At 39.9% G+C, this 13,441-nt stretch overlaps 1 protein-coding gene across 1 annotated transcript; it reads left to right on the top strand.

Moving 5' to 3' along the window:
- Positions 1-195: 195 nt before the first annotated feature.
- edrf1 (erythroid differentiation regulatory factor 1) lies at positions 196-12,474 on the top strand. Its single transcript, XM_008429313.3, has 26 exons — positions 196-303; positions 596-750; positions 1,669-1,877; positions 3,050-3,116; positions 3,206-3,331; positions 3,422-3,546; positions 3,646-3,793; positions 3,917-4,018; positions 4,132-4,253; positions 4,771-4,882; positions 5,122-5,269; positions 5,358-5,469; positions 5,929-6,040; positions 6,215-6,499; positions 6,585-6,656; positions 6,744-6,885; positions 6,981-7,172; positions 7,421-7,621; positions 8,131-8,349; positions 8,480-8,706; positions 8,792-8,950; positions 9,440-9,589; positions 9,702-9,855; positions 9,955-10,070; positions 10,160-10,332; positions 10,415-12,474. Exons 2-26 carry the CDS (start codon positions 652-654, stop codon positions 10,542-10,544), a joined length of 3,702 nt encoding a protein of 1,233 aa, XP_008427535.1. The 5' UTR covers positions 196-303; positions 596-651; the 3' UTR covers positions 10,545-12,474.
- Positions 12,475-13,441: the final 967 nt, after the last annotated feature.

Below are 13,441 nucleotides of genomic sequence, written 5' to 3' on the forward strand. Positions count from 1 at the left end.
GAATAAAAGCCCTCAGAATAAAAGAGAAAGCGCTCCATTTTTCTAGAAAGAACTCTTCAATGTATTTCCGGTTCACGCCTCTTTTCAAAATGAGGTTTTAAATCAGATATTCTTATTCATAAAGATTGTGTAGCATATTAACAGTCTGATTTTTTTCTTTTTGCTCAATTTCCAAACAGGTTTATTTTTATAAATAGGAAATAAGAATAGTTTTGCAGTTCGTTTTACCGTTAAACAGGAAGTCGTCATTAGCTTGTTGTCAGTGCGAGAACTGCACACAGAGTGACTGCAGATGGGAAAGAGGTAGGCTACAGGCATCTAAAACGTGTTTATTGACTAGTGAGTATTCATTATTTAGACTGTGAAAAGTAATAGCAAGTTGTCATTTGACTGTGGGTTAGCTTTAGTGCTATACTCGTATTGTGAAACCACTTTTTTCCACGTTTTTTCCAGTCAGTTTTTCCACGTTGACTGCTGTTTTCTTGAGCTAGCTTGACAGTCTGAAGTTGCCACTGACTTTGTCTATGCAATTGTGTGTTTACGTACCTTATAAAGCCATTACTTGTGTCGCCTGAGATATATGTTTGTTTTTCAGTTGTTAGAAATAGGTAGAAGACAGCAGAGAGAAGTGGAAAGACTCACTTGTCCAGTATGAGCTTGCCACCTGAGGACAGAGAGCCTGGGGTTCCCATGGATAATTCAAAAGAAGATGTTGGTGGTCCCTCTTGCACAGGAGATTACAGCAAACATGCAAGTTACCAGGCTGATCAGTATTATATTGTATTTGTTGTGTTTAAGATTACATGTTTATTGTCGTGTTTTAATATGCAAAGTGTGTACGTTTGCTAAGTTTCCTGGCGTTATGTTAGTTTAATCACTTATAAAATAAGTGTCGAGACATCCCTCAAAATCATAAAAATCTAGTTTCCTGCGGCCACAGCTTCATTGATAAAAGTATATTAAGAGTAGTAGGTACCACAATTTATGTCCTGCTGTTCAATTTAAAATCTGATAAGTTGCAACCCAGTCACCTAAAACATTTTAATTTAGTAAATTGTTTTAAATATTACCATTAATATTTGAAAGTCACATACACATTTTTGATGTTCGTTTTTCAGTGGCTAGAGAAAATGCAAAGTAATTTACCTATAACTGTTCATTTAATTGCCCCAAAAGTCATGCTTCTCAGGGCACAAACTGCGATACTCACTATGATAAGCAGTTTTAAAGGGTACAACAAAGACAGCAGCAGAAACATGTGTCAAGCTATTGGAGCGAAATAATTTAAAACTGACTACACTATCTTGTTAACTCGCAAAATATGTTACTGTCTCTAGATGGTTTACCCTGTAATATCTTAAGAAATATCTGACATCTACAGAATGAAATTACTCATCATTATTAAATTCATACATTTATTTTGTAAGATTTTCATGTTGCTTTTAAGTTTTTCAATAGTCTGGTTCTATCTCTGTGAAATCTTCCTTTTACTTAGTGACTTTTGACTCAAGTGGACGTGACGTCAAAGTTTTATTCTAAAATCAGTTTGGTTGCTTTGTTGTTTTATTTTTATTAATTGTGTTAAGTAATAAAAAATTAAATAGACTTAGCAGTAACATGACTATTATTGCTAAATTATAATCTGCTATCTAATTGTCTTGTTTACAGGACATGACAGTATGCTTAGGGAATGGAGAAGTAAAGAGCTGCGCCGTGGTCAAGTACTCTGCTGCCCCACCTCCGACCACCTACGCCCTCCTGCAGGAGAAGACGGACCTGAAGCTTCCACCTGCCAACTGGCTGAGAGAAAACCCCCAGCTGGGCAGTGCTGGCACCACTGTGTTAGGCTCCAGCAGCAAGAGCAAGCCGTTCTCTAGGTATTAGCATTCATTAGTGTACAGTGAAAACGCTGCAACTTCACTTAGTTCGAACAAGCAAAATGCGTTTTGAAATTTTCTGTGTGAAAATAACTCTTTAAAATAGGTGAAACAAAAATAATTTCTCCCTGTGCCTCTAAAACATAAAAATCAGATAGAGATCAGTCAAGGGAGAAATAATAATTAAATAAATCATAACAAAGACACCCAGTGCAGTTTGTGTGGAGTTATGAATGACACGAGAGATGCCATTAAGAGGTGTGAAAAAGTTTTGTTTAGTTAGAAGCAGCCTTAGGGGTTTATCCACCTGGCGTCACTTTGACCAATTTGGTTAGACCTGACACACCTTACATAACTATCCTGACAGTGTCAGAATACAGAAGTTTTCTGCTAATCTGAATTGCACATATCTCTTTGATGCCCCTAGACGTAAGCACCAGTTTTGTCGCAGACGCATGAGAAGCAGGGATAGCAAATCTAAAGATGCGGTGCCCGTGTAGCAGCAAACATTCATTGTACATTCATTGAAGAAAAGACTCCTGTGTGTTGCAAGTTTCCTCAAGAGTTGTAAATGCCATTTCCTGTTCTAATTAAGGGTTTAACTTGACCTTGATTTCTGTTAGATGAGAACTTCTTCTGCACGTCTGAGGAATAATTTGGTGCCAGCTCCCTCTTCTTGCAACTAGCCAAACCCTCCTTTTAGCTCATTTGTGTGAAACAAAGTGGCAGAAAACTGTCCTTTGCGATTAAGGTCTTTAATCTCAGTATCTTGAAACTTTTGCAGTAGGCCACAATAATGTAATATTTTGAGCTAAATATTGTATAACTTGTAAGTACTGAAAGTTCCAGATTTAAAAACTACATTACAGTTCTAGACATTTGGTATTTGGGATGATTTCTCTCTGAAAGAAATAAAATGTCTAGGAAGCTCTCAGAAAGACTGATTCCAACATACTGGATTGCCAGTTTCTCCACAGTATGACTTGCCCATAATTAGTTGCAATTGGCATCACTGCAGAACTTATTATTGTATAATTCCAAGAGCATGTAAAGATCTAGCAGCCATGTTTAATAAATTGCCTCAGAGTGGGTGAAGCTTTGAATAAGTGGAGAAAAAAAAACATAAGTGAAAAACTGTATTGGGATCTTTTTTTTTTTTTTCATCCTTACAGTTTTGGGATGGCCTATGACTTCATTGACTGCATTGGCGATGACGTGGATGTCGTATCAGATTCTGAGGTTGGTAGCTCTTTTCCTTATCCTTATCTTTCTAACTTGTTTCTGAAGTATGAACATGGTCAAAGCTTATTCTTTTCTGTTTTCTGCAGAACATCAAGAAGCTTCTGAAAATCCCCTACAGCAAGTCCCATGTTAGTATGGCTGTTCATCGTGTCGGAAGGACGTTGCTTTTGGATGAGCTGGACACTCAGGAACTCCTAAGAAGATCTTCTCAGGTACAGGGAGACGTGTTTTATTCAACTCTGTCAGAACAGTTATACTAATGACAACTTCTGTTAACTAAGTACTGAAATGTTTTGTTGTAGACAGGAGACTGGACGTGGCTCAAAGAGATTTACCAGCGCCTAATAGATCAAAAGTGGCAGAGAAAGAAGAAGAGCAAAGAGCACTGGTATCAGAAAGCCATCCTGTCAAAGTTCCTCTACTACAGGTGAGAGTTTGGGGTTTTTTTTCCTGGCCAAATAAGTTTTGATATGCAGTTTAATTTGACTTCTAAAGATGCTTTAATTTTCACTATTATATTCTGCAGTATAAATGGTGATGGGGCTGCAGAACCTGTAACAGAAGACATGATAGAAGAGGATGAGGAGAATGGAGCCGAAGAGTACAGCTCTTCATGGCCTGCTACTTTCACCAGCGCAATGTCTGAAGCAGAGGAAGCAGATACTCCCAAACGGGTAACTTAGCTACCATGAGATTAAAGACGGTTCCTCAGCTCAAAGTTGGATTTAGGAAGCTTTAAGATACATTTTATAAGGGATGCCTACACAAATTAAGTGCTTATTTTGTTAAATCTTCAGGAAAATGTTCCTGTGGACAGAAACTTTGCTTTAGGTCAGGTGACATCAGTGCCTAAAGAGCAGAATCTTCCTACTCTCTTCAACGAAGGGGAAAACAGTCAGGTAGCATATTTTACTCTTCAAGAATGTAATCGTGCTGCAGCTGTTTACTTGTTTACTTATATATGTATTATGTTTTATATATATATATATATATATATATATATTCCTTACAGGGTTTAAGGAACGACTTTGTGCGAAACATCATGTGGACGTTTGAGGACATCCACATGCTGGTTGGATCCAACATGCCTATTTTTGGAGGTGGTCGATATCCTGCTGTTAGTCTGAGACTAAGGTTTGATGATGAATTCTTATCTTGGTGTTATCTTAGTAATGCATTGCTTTGTGTTGGTATATCAAGTTACATTCCAATAAAATATATTGGAGTTTATGTTTGTAACTTAACAAAATGTGTAAAGTTGAAGGAGTTTACGTCATACATGTTTGTTTGAGCAGGTTTTATACTAATTTCCTTTGTTCTTGTTAAAAGGTACAAATAAATAAAGTTTGAATTCTAATTCGAGTGTTTTGAACAAAAAAACCACAAACCTTTTCAAACATTCATACAGTACATTCAGAGCAGTAGTTGAGTTAGAATAATTGAAATGTGTTCAATTTCTTGCTGACTTCTTCTGGTGTTTGCTAAGATGTGCAGCCTTTGCAAACGACAACAACAACAACAAAAAAACCGAATCAATTTACACAAATGTTTGTTGGACTGCTTCCAAAGATTGCTGCGTCATATTTTGATTTAATGGCCTCAGCGTTGAGCCCAGATTGAACCCTTGCTCTCTGTTTTTTTTTTTTCCCAGGGACAGCAACAAACCAATCAACATTTTAACTGGTATCGACTACTGGCTCGACAATCTCATGTGCAACGTCCCAGAGCTCGTCATGTGTTTTCACGTCAATGGCATTGTTCAGGTAAATTGCCAGAGAGTTAACACATTCAATAACACAAACTTCTAACTGTTTAGAAATGGTGTGCACACTATTACCATGTTAAATCTGGGCATCCAGGACACAAAACTTGAAAACAATATTAAGCTGAGTTTTTTTTGTCTGATTTGTTGGCTTGTGGGGATTTTCGTTCAAAATCACAGCCCCTTGACAATTCTTGAACATTTTTTCAATACTTTTTGCTTTCTTGTGTTTTCATTCAGAAATACGAAATGATAAAAACAGAAGACATCCCTCATCTGGAAAACTCGAATTTCTCTACAAGGGTGGTAAAAGATATTGCCCAAAATATCCTCTCCTTCCTAAAGTCTAACTGCACTAAAGAGGGTCACACCTACTGGCTTTTCAAAGGTGGGGGTGGGGGGGGGACTTCTATTTGCTCTAATTGCTCTCTTTTTGTGGCTCTAACGTCTTCTTCTGTCACATTTTCAATCCACAGCTAGCGGGAGTGACATAGTGAAGCTTTACGATCTCACAACTTTGTGTGAGGAGGCTGAAGAAGAGAAATATCAGAATCCCTTCACTCTTCCTGTTGCTGTTTTACTGTACAGGTGAGTAACTTTATTATTCTATTTATTTATTTATGTATTTATTTATTTATTTATTTATTCATTTATTTTTGTATTTTATTGCTACTTTCTGGATAGGAGCATGTTTGTGGTGATGTTTGGTTCATAATATGGAACAAAAGAAATCTACATAAATTGTAATGTAAGAAATGGGTAGAATAAAGCAAAAGAAGAAAATCTTTCAGTCAATGCGAGGTATGTCAGAAGGAAGGTTCCATCTCAACGTGGCCCAAAGTGATTGATGTTCTGAATGAGCAAATTATGGTAAAAGTTGAATGTTTGAAACAGCACAACGTATGCAGAAGTAGTTAAGTGGTGAAAAGTGTAAGGGGGGAAAAAAAGCAGAGGGACTCAATAATGTGTAAAGTTGAAATATATGTGTGAAGGTAAAATACTAAGAGTTGAGATGAGATTCTGTCGTCGTTTGTCTTTGTGGCGCAGAGTGGCCAGCAACTTGATGCTGAAGGCAAGTCAAAACAGAAAGCACTATGGCAAAATCCGAACTCTGCTCCTAAACTGCGTCAAACTTCTTGATCCAGAGAAACATCCTCAGGTATGTGAAAGAAAAATTCCACTTCCATTTTTACCCGCAGCTTTCAGAGCCGGCGTTTGGGCTGCGCAGTGTGAAACCTCTTGATTCAAAGGGCAACAGCTTTTGGCCTCAAGGAACCCAACCCCTCCTTTGATTGCTTTTTTTTTTTTTTTTTCCCTGATTGCTCGTGCTCAGATCATCGCCTCGGCCTACTACATGCTGTCAGAGCTGTTCCAGCTCGACGAGCTGCCCGACGAAGACGGAGGGGAGTCGTTGCGGGCCGGTGGCTCCGAAGACAGCTACAGCGACGAGGACAGGGAGGAGGAGGGCGACGACGACGATCTGACAGAGGACGGCGAAGACATGGGTTCCTACGGCAACCGCTCCAGGCCTCAGGACGACAGCAAAGCGGTAGCCGTGATCCGCTCCGTGGGGGAGCTGTCGGTCCCTGAGAAATACAAATCAACTCACCAAATCAGAGTAAGAGATGACTTTTAGTTGTTTTCAGATCAAAGCTGGAGAAAGTTTCAAAGCATAAAGCATCGATCTGATTTTATTTCCGCAGCCAAGTTGTGCTTTTCCTGTTTCTCAAGACAAAGAGGAGCGATGCAGACATGTCCTGAGCTACGTACTGAAGGCGAGTTCTTGCATAATGTCATGTCACAGTCTTACTGTTCAGAAGAGCCAAATCAGAGCCGTAAATATGGTCATAATAAATCCACAGGGGTTGAAAGCGGTGGATGGCTGCATCAAGAAGGAGAGCGATCTGCCCGCTGCCGACCCCAACACTCCCATCCCGCTAAAATATGAGGATGGAGGCGCTAACGCAGCTTCTGAGAAAGGCATCTCTCTTCTTATGGAGAGAGGTGAGACTACTCTGCTCACGTCACAAAAAGAAGTTAAAAATGGAAAAACACCATGCCTTAATGGTGAACTTGTGGATTTTCCTGCATGACCCCAGCGGGTGCAGGGCAGGCTGACCAGAAGCACCCGACACGCTCAGGAATGATCCCAGGCTCCTGGCAGCACCGTATGAAACTGCAGCTCTTCCTCAAAGCCTCCAAGGCGTACTACGTCCTGTCGGACGCTGCCACCAACCTGCTGAAGTACGGACGAGCCCTGCGCTACATCAAGCTCTCCCTGCAATGTTACGGTAAGAGGCTTTTCCCTTCTTTTTTTTTTTTCCAAAATGTGAATTTTGAAAATGCGTAGCGTGTAATTTGTATCCACTCAATTCTATATTAACCTAGCATTAAAGTGTAATAAAAAAAAACTACAGCTGAAACTACATTTATCAGATTAAGCAATACCTTTTTAACACCCTAATGAGAATTTTCACAGTTCTTGACCACAGGTCTCTTTATGTTCCTCATTTATTTTGTATTTTATCACCTCCCTCAGATGCTTACTGTTCTGTGAGCGAAACGCTGCACCCGCATTTGCTCCAGTTTCACAGCCAGTGCCTGTCGCTCTGTGGAGACATTCAACTCATGCTGGCCCAGAACGCCAGCAACAGGGCAGCGTACCTGGAGGAGTACAGCTACCAGACCAAAGAGGACCAGGAGATCCTGCACAGTCTGCACAGAGAGAGCAGCTGCCAGGGTTTGTCTTCATTCTGTATCACCTAAACTAGACGTTTCACAGCAGGCCAAAATCACCAAGTCAAAAGAACTTGAGGACAAAAAAAATAAGGGGCAAAAAGGGAAAAGAAATAATGTGTTTTTTTTTACCTGCTCAACTAAATAAACTCAAATAAATCAAGCTGAAATACTTTAATTAAATGAGTTGTCAAATTGTTTGTTGGAAAGGGATGTGTCAATTATTATAGAAAATGGATTGCATTGATTTGCTTATTAAAGGAAAGGGGCCCACTTTGCAAATTTTGAAAGGTCTGAACAATAGACAATAAGATTTAAGTCACTTTTATTTAAAAGCATATAGCCGTATTTAATGGATTCCCTAAAAGCAGATGTGGATGCACCGAAGCCCTGGCCAGACTGACTTAAACAAGAATATAAAAATGATTTTAAGTTTTTATTGTGATTGTTTTTTTTGTTGTTGTTTAATTGGTCTTATTGCTTATATTAATCATCTTTCTTTCTTTTCATTAGACTTCAGCATGGCAACAGATCTGGCTATGGACCCCGAGTACCAGCTGTTTGTTAGCTGCAGATGCTACGAGGCGGCGCATGAGATGCTCACCACCGAGGTGTTGAAAGATCAATCCTCCGACCAGCTGTCCCAGGTCCTCAAGCGGCTGGGAAACATTCGCAATGAGATGGGGGTCTACTACATGAACCAGGCAGCAGCCATGCAGACAGAAAAGCAGGGTAAATTATCAGACCTTCTAGATTTTTTAAACGTGTGTATTTATTTGTTTAGCATTCACGGCATTTTACAGGATCTATTTTCCTAGTGGCGAAAATGTCAAACTAAGCTGCTGTCTTGTTTCTGTTCTAGTGAAGAAGTCTGTGTCTGCAGCAGAGCAGGACTTGTGGAAGAAGAGCTTCAGCTTCTTTGAAAAAGGAATGAAGGACTTTGAAGCCATCAGGGACAGCACCAACACGGCCTTACTGCTGTGCAACACGGGCAGGCTGATGAGGATCTGCGCTCAGGCCCACTGTCCTGCCTGTGCCGACGAGAGCAGAGGAGAGTTCTCTCCAGATGAGGCCCTTTACTACAACAAGGTAATATATATCAAGGAGTTTTTAATGTATCTAATATAAAATAGTTTTTTCCATTTCTCCTTTTTTTTTTCTTTTTTTACCTCAGGCCGTAGACTATTACTTGCAAGCTTTAAGAGCGCTGGGTAGCAGAAAGAGCCACCCAGCTGTATGGGACAGTGTGAACTGGGAGCTGTCCACCACCTACTTCACCCTGGCTACGCTTCTGCAGGACTACGCACCACTGTCCAGGAAGGCACAGGAGCAGGTCGGTCCACACACACACGCACACGCACGCACACACACACACCACAACATTTCTATCATCAAACATCAAAAGTTAATTTATTTAAGGTGCTTTTATTCAAAATGTGAAACTCAAATAATTTATAGATTGATTACCTACCAAAAAAATAAATAAAATTCAATATACATATGTCCTGCTATGGTCAACACTGGATTTTAATGACCGCTGTGGTTGGTTTGCCAACATATTGATCTGACCAAATTAACTGAGAAATTTTAGTTCAATTTTAGTTTTTCATTGGCAGCCATCCATTTGTCCAATTATCAAAATGAACAGAAAGGCAGAGGGTGGAAATTTATGAGATTCACTCTTTGCATTGATACTCTGCAATGATTCAGTTCAAATGATATTCTGATTTATTTAGGTGCACATATTCAGTGCCCAACTTGCTCCCACAACGTTGCGTTTCCTCCACTTCAAAAGCTGCGTTTTTGCGTTTGGATTGTACAGATTGAACGCGAGGTGACCGACGCCATGATGAAGTCCTTGAAATACTGCGACCTGCAAACCGAGTCGGCCCGGCAACCGCTGTACCAGTACAGAGCTGCGACCATCCACCATCGCCTGGCCTCCATGTACCACAGCTGCTTTAGAAACCAAGTGCGACTCAGTTCTGATGATCTTATTTATCTGAAGAACTCCTTTCCTGTGTTGCTGTGTCATCCTTTGCCGCATTTGTGTTCTGAGAAAACCGGCTGCGCTTGTGCCGCAGGTGGGGGACGAACACCTGAGGAAGCAACACCGCAGCCTGGCGGAGCTTCACTACAGCAAAGCCGTCTCTCTGTTCCTCAGCCTCAAAGACGCGCCCTGTGAGCTGCTGCGCACGCTGCTGGAGAGGGTGGCTTTCACCGAGTTCACCATGACGGGTGGGGGGAACCTTTCACCTTCAAAATGTTTTGGACTCGCGTGTGATTATTTCTTTTCCAAAGCCTTCCTACAGTTAGCCACGTTGTGTGTTTTTAAAGGTCAGAGCAGCAGCGTGGCTAAGCTGAAGAGCCTGATTGGAGCGATGGAGATCATGTCAGAAACCCGCCACGCTTTCCAGCTGATCCAGAAGGAGCTGTTGGAGGAGCAGGAAGAAGTCAGTAAAAAACTTGAAATCCCTCTTCAGGTTGCTCACTCTGACCACATATTGTTGCTCACAGCGTAACGCTCTCTTCCTCCCCGCAGCAGACGGAACCATCTGCCGCCGAGTCAGCAGACTCTCCCGATAGGGTCGGCGGCTCCACGTCTGGATTGGACCTCCAGGAGGTGCTGAAGTTAATTGGCGTGTTTGAGCCAAGTTTCTCCTTCCTGCTGTTACAAGTGATCAAACTGATGACGACGACCAAGCGGAAACCAAGGTGAGCGGCGGTCTAAAACCCTGCGTGCGATCTTTTTCGTCCAGCTCATCGCTGACCAGCTCACCTCTGTTTTGCTCCGCAGCAATAAAGACGAGGACATGTTGAAAAACTACAAAGCCGTGTACTCCAAGTTGCTGCGCGCTGAGAAAGACGCGCCCCTCCTCAGTCGTGTTGAGCTCTACATTGAGCTCCTGCAGCAGCTGACCCCGTAAACAGGAAGTGACCACACAGGAATAAATGGAGCTTAAAGCACAGAGAGGACGAGGGGAGTACAGTGTATAGCAACTTTGACTACAATTGTCTCTGCACTCTGAGGTTAAGAGTGTTATGATTAGATGCCTTTTCCACTCAAAACGTACCAAGCAACCATGCGGTTCTTATGGAGAGCAAACCCCTACTTTATCATGACAGAAAGTTTGCTGCATCTATTGTCAAAAGCAGTGGGAGAACATAGCTGGAAATTTGGAGTTTTGTAGTTCAATAGCTACTGTTTAGGTTATGACATAAGCTTTTGAGTTTTGCCTCCACACAGAAGGGTTGATTTATTTATTCTTGCACATAAAAGTCTCAAATCACGTTACTGACCAAGAGCATCGATAAGTTAATTTATTTCATTATGAAATGAAACAGAAAAGCTCGCAACATAACTTATTATACACAGAGTGATATATTTCATTCATTTACTTTTGTTCATTTTAATGTTTCACTCACAACTGATGAAAACCCAAAAATCTGCTTTCCAGAAAGTTGCATTGAATTATTTTTAAACTGAGCTTAATATAATATTGACAATTATATTCATGGAGAACTTCACGGACATAGTTGTCAATATTACCTTAAGCAGTCAGCAGTCTTCATCGTGACATGTAAGCCATAACATTTTTGTATTAAAAAAAAAAAGTATTTTCTGGAGGAAAAAAGTAGATTTTCATCAGACATCAAAATAATCTAGATTTTAAATGCATCACTTCCTGTTTAAAATGAAAATTCTCAGATACTGCAATATATGGAAATACTGAAGTAATATAACTAGCTAACTGTTCTAGTGTACACTAATAAATCTGCAAATGTAGATATATTTTCCAATCCTTGTTAAAATTAATGGAAGTTTGGCATCAATTCTCATAAAATAATAATAATAAAAAAACTGCCCATTTGAAGAGATCAATTTCATTTGCTGTTCGGATGGTGACGTGATGCACTCTGCACTTTTTTCTTTTTCTTTACCTGCCGTCACCAAAAACTGGAGGCTTTTAGATTGAATGCAGTGAGTTATTTATTCTTGAAACACTATGAGTGTCGTCAGGGTTGTTGTTTTTTAATAGTCAAACCAAGAGCCTTTACTTTATGTTGAATTGTAAAGGACTTTAAATACTTCTCACAATGAAAGCCCTAAACTGGACCTCCTCTGAAGCGAAACGTGACTCTTCTGGATAATGATCTGTTGATCTGGTGTCAAACAGATCCACCATCATGATACTGAAAACTCTGACATTCATCTCAATACAGCTGGCTAGGCCATTTATCTTGCTTTGTAGTACAGCCATATGAGTCAGTACTTTGACTAGACCTTCTGAGAAGCATTTAAGTAATCTGTCATTTACAGCTTTGAGGTGTCAGATAACAACAAACTCAGGCAACGCTGTTAATTTATTATTTTTTTTCCAAGGGGCAGGGACTATTATTGTCTCATTTATTTTTAATATCTGCATCGTGGCAGTGGTTTCTGCATCACCACTTTTAAACTTTTTTTGATTAAGGTATTGTACATTTGAATATTTAAATTTGTTACCTAAATACAACCAGAGTGATAGACATTTCTAACTTTCTAGCTAAGAAATAAATTGTTTTCCTCGAGGCTGAGAGAAATTATTTATCATTGGGGTCAGATCGGTTTCAGGTTGTGTGGTGTTCGATTTTTTTTTGTTTTTTTTGTTTATCAATAATGCTGTGAAAAAACAAAAAGTAAAGTGATTTTGGTTAAGTTACAACATTTGCTTTAGAAATTTGTGCAATAGTTGAGCAACACCCAATGCAAAAATCAAAGAGAGCTGGTTGTGTCCATAATGCTGTATGTAAGAAAGTGAATCTATTTTTGGTTTTGCATGGTTGCTCAAAGAAGTAAAGGACTTTTTAATTCTAGTGTGCTGTATTTCTTCAAAGGTCTGTGTTCTCTATGAAAGCGTTAGATCATACATTTAAAAAAGATATGCTTCCTTTGCATGTGAATAACTGATATTTTGATCTAAAATGACTGAATGCCCTTTTTTTTTTTTTTATCCGGGTTTTTAAAGGTACCACCATGTTCTCACAAAGCCAGCAGGTGTCCTTGCACATGCGTTTTGTAGCTGAAGAGAGGACGTCGTATTTACACTGTGGAGCCGGCTGCACTCCGTGACCCTGCTGTCATTAAAGCGAGTCCACAGCAGATGGAGCTGCAGGCGTGTCCAAACTGTTCACGCACCTCATTAATCAAACTCGACCTTCTGTGCTGCAGGGTATAGTTGGACAGTAAGGGCAGAAAAAAATAAAAATGGGAACCGGAGAATGGTTTACTATTTAGAAAATAAACAGGAAAGACACACAAACCATGGCGATATGCTTAAATACACTCACGGGTGCAAATGTAGCAAATTTCAATCTTTCATAGATGTACTTTTTTTTTTTTTTGCATCAATTTGGGATGATATTCAGAAGCATGATTTATCATGAGAGCATGTTTCCAAAGCTCCAGAGTCCAGTGCTGGTGTGTTTTACAACACTGCATTCACCACCAGCTATGGAGACCCAGTCCACAAATCCCTCTATGCACAGCAATTTGCTATTTGACAAACTGCTGTGAATGCTGTCTATATGCTAAGGCTCTGGATGTTATATACTCATGGCCATGGAAGTGATCAGAACAGCTGAATTTAATTGTCCGGATGATTGTCCCAATACATTTGGTAACATATATATTTGACCCTGTATATAGAAGTTTTACCCTAATTAAATTCAAACTTGTGCACCATATTGTGCTTTTTTAATAACTGTATTGTCATTCCACCCAGTAAAAACAATGACTCAAGTGCGTCTTTAGTCTTAAAATTATAACAAATGTATGCAAATA

This window comes from Poecilia reticulata, chromosome 15 (genome assembly GCF_904066995.2).
Source record: "Poecilia reticulata chromosome 15, P_reticulata-male-v2, whole genome shotgun sequence".
NCBI lineage: Eukaryota > Metazoa > Chordata > Actinopteri > Cyprinodontiformes > Poeciliidae > Poecilia > Poecilia reticulata.

Excerpts from the sequence above, each read along its gene's own strand:
- edrf1 (XM_008429313.3), top strand. The coding sequence starts at position 652 with ATGAGCTTGCCACCTGAGGACAGAGAGCCTGGGGTTCCCATGGATAAT. Across the intron at positions 3,794-3,916 it reads AAGCAGATACTCCCAAACGG|GAAAATGTTCCTGTGGACAG; the intron begins GTAACTTAGCTA and ends TTAAATCTTCAG. Across the intron at positions 7,622-8,130 it reads CAGAGAGAGCAGCTGCCAGG|ACTTCAGCATGGCAACAGAT; the intron begins GTTTGTCTTCAT and ends TCTTTTCATTAG.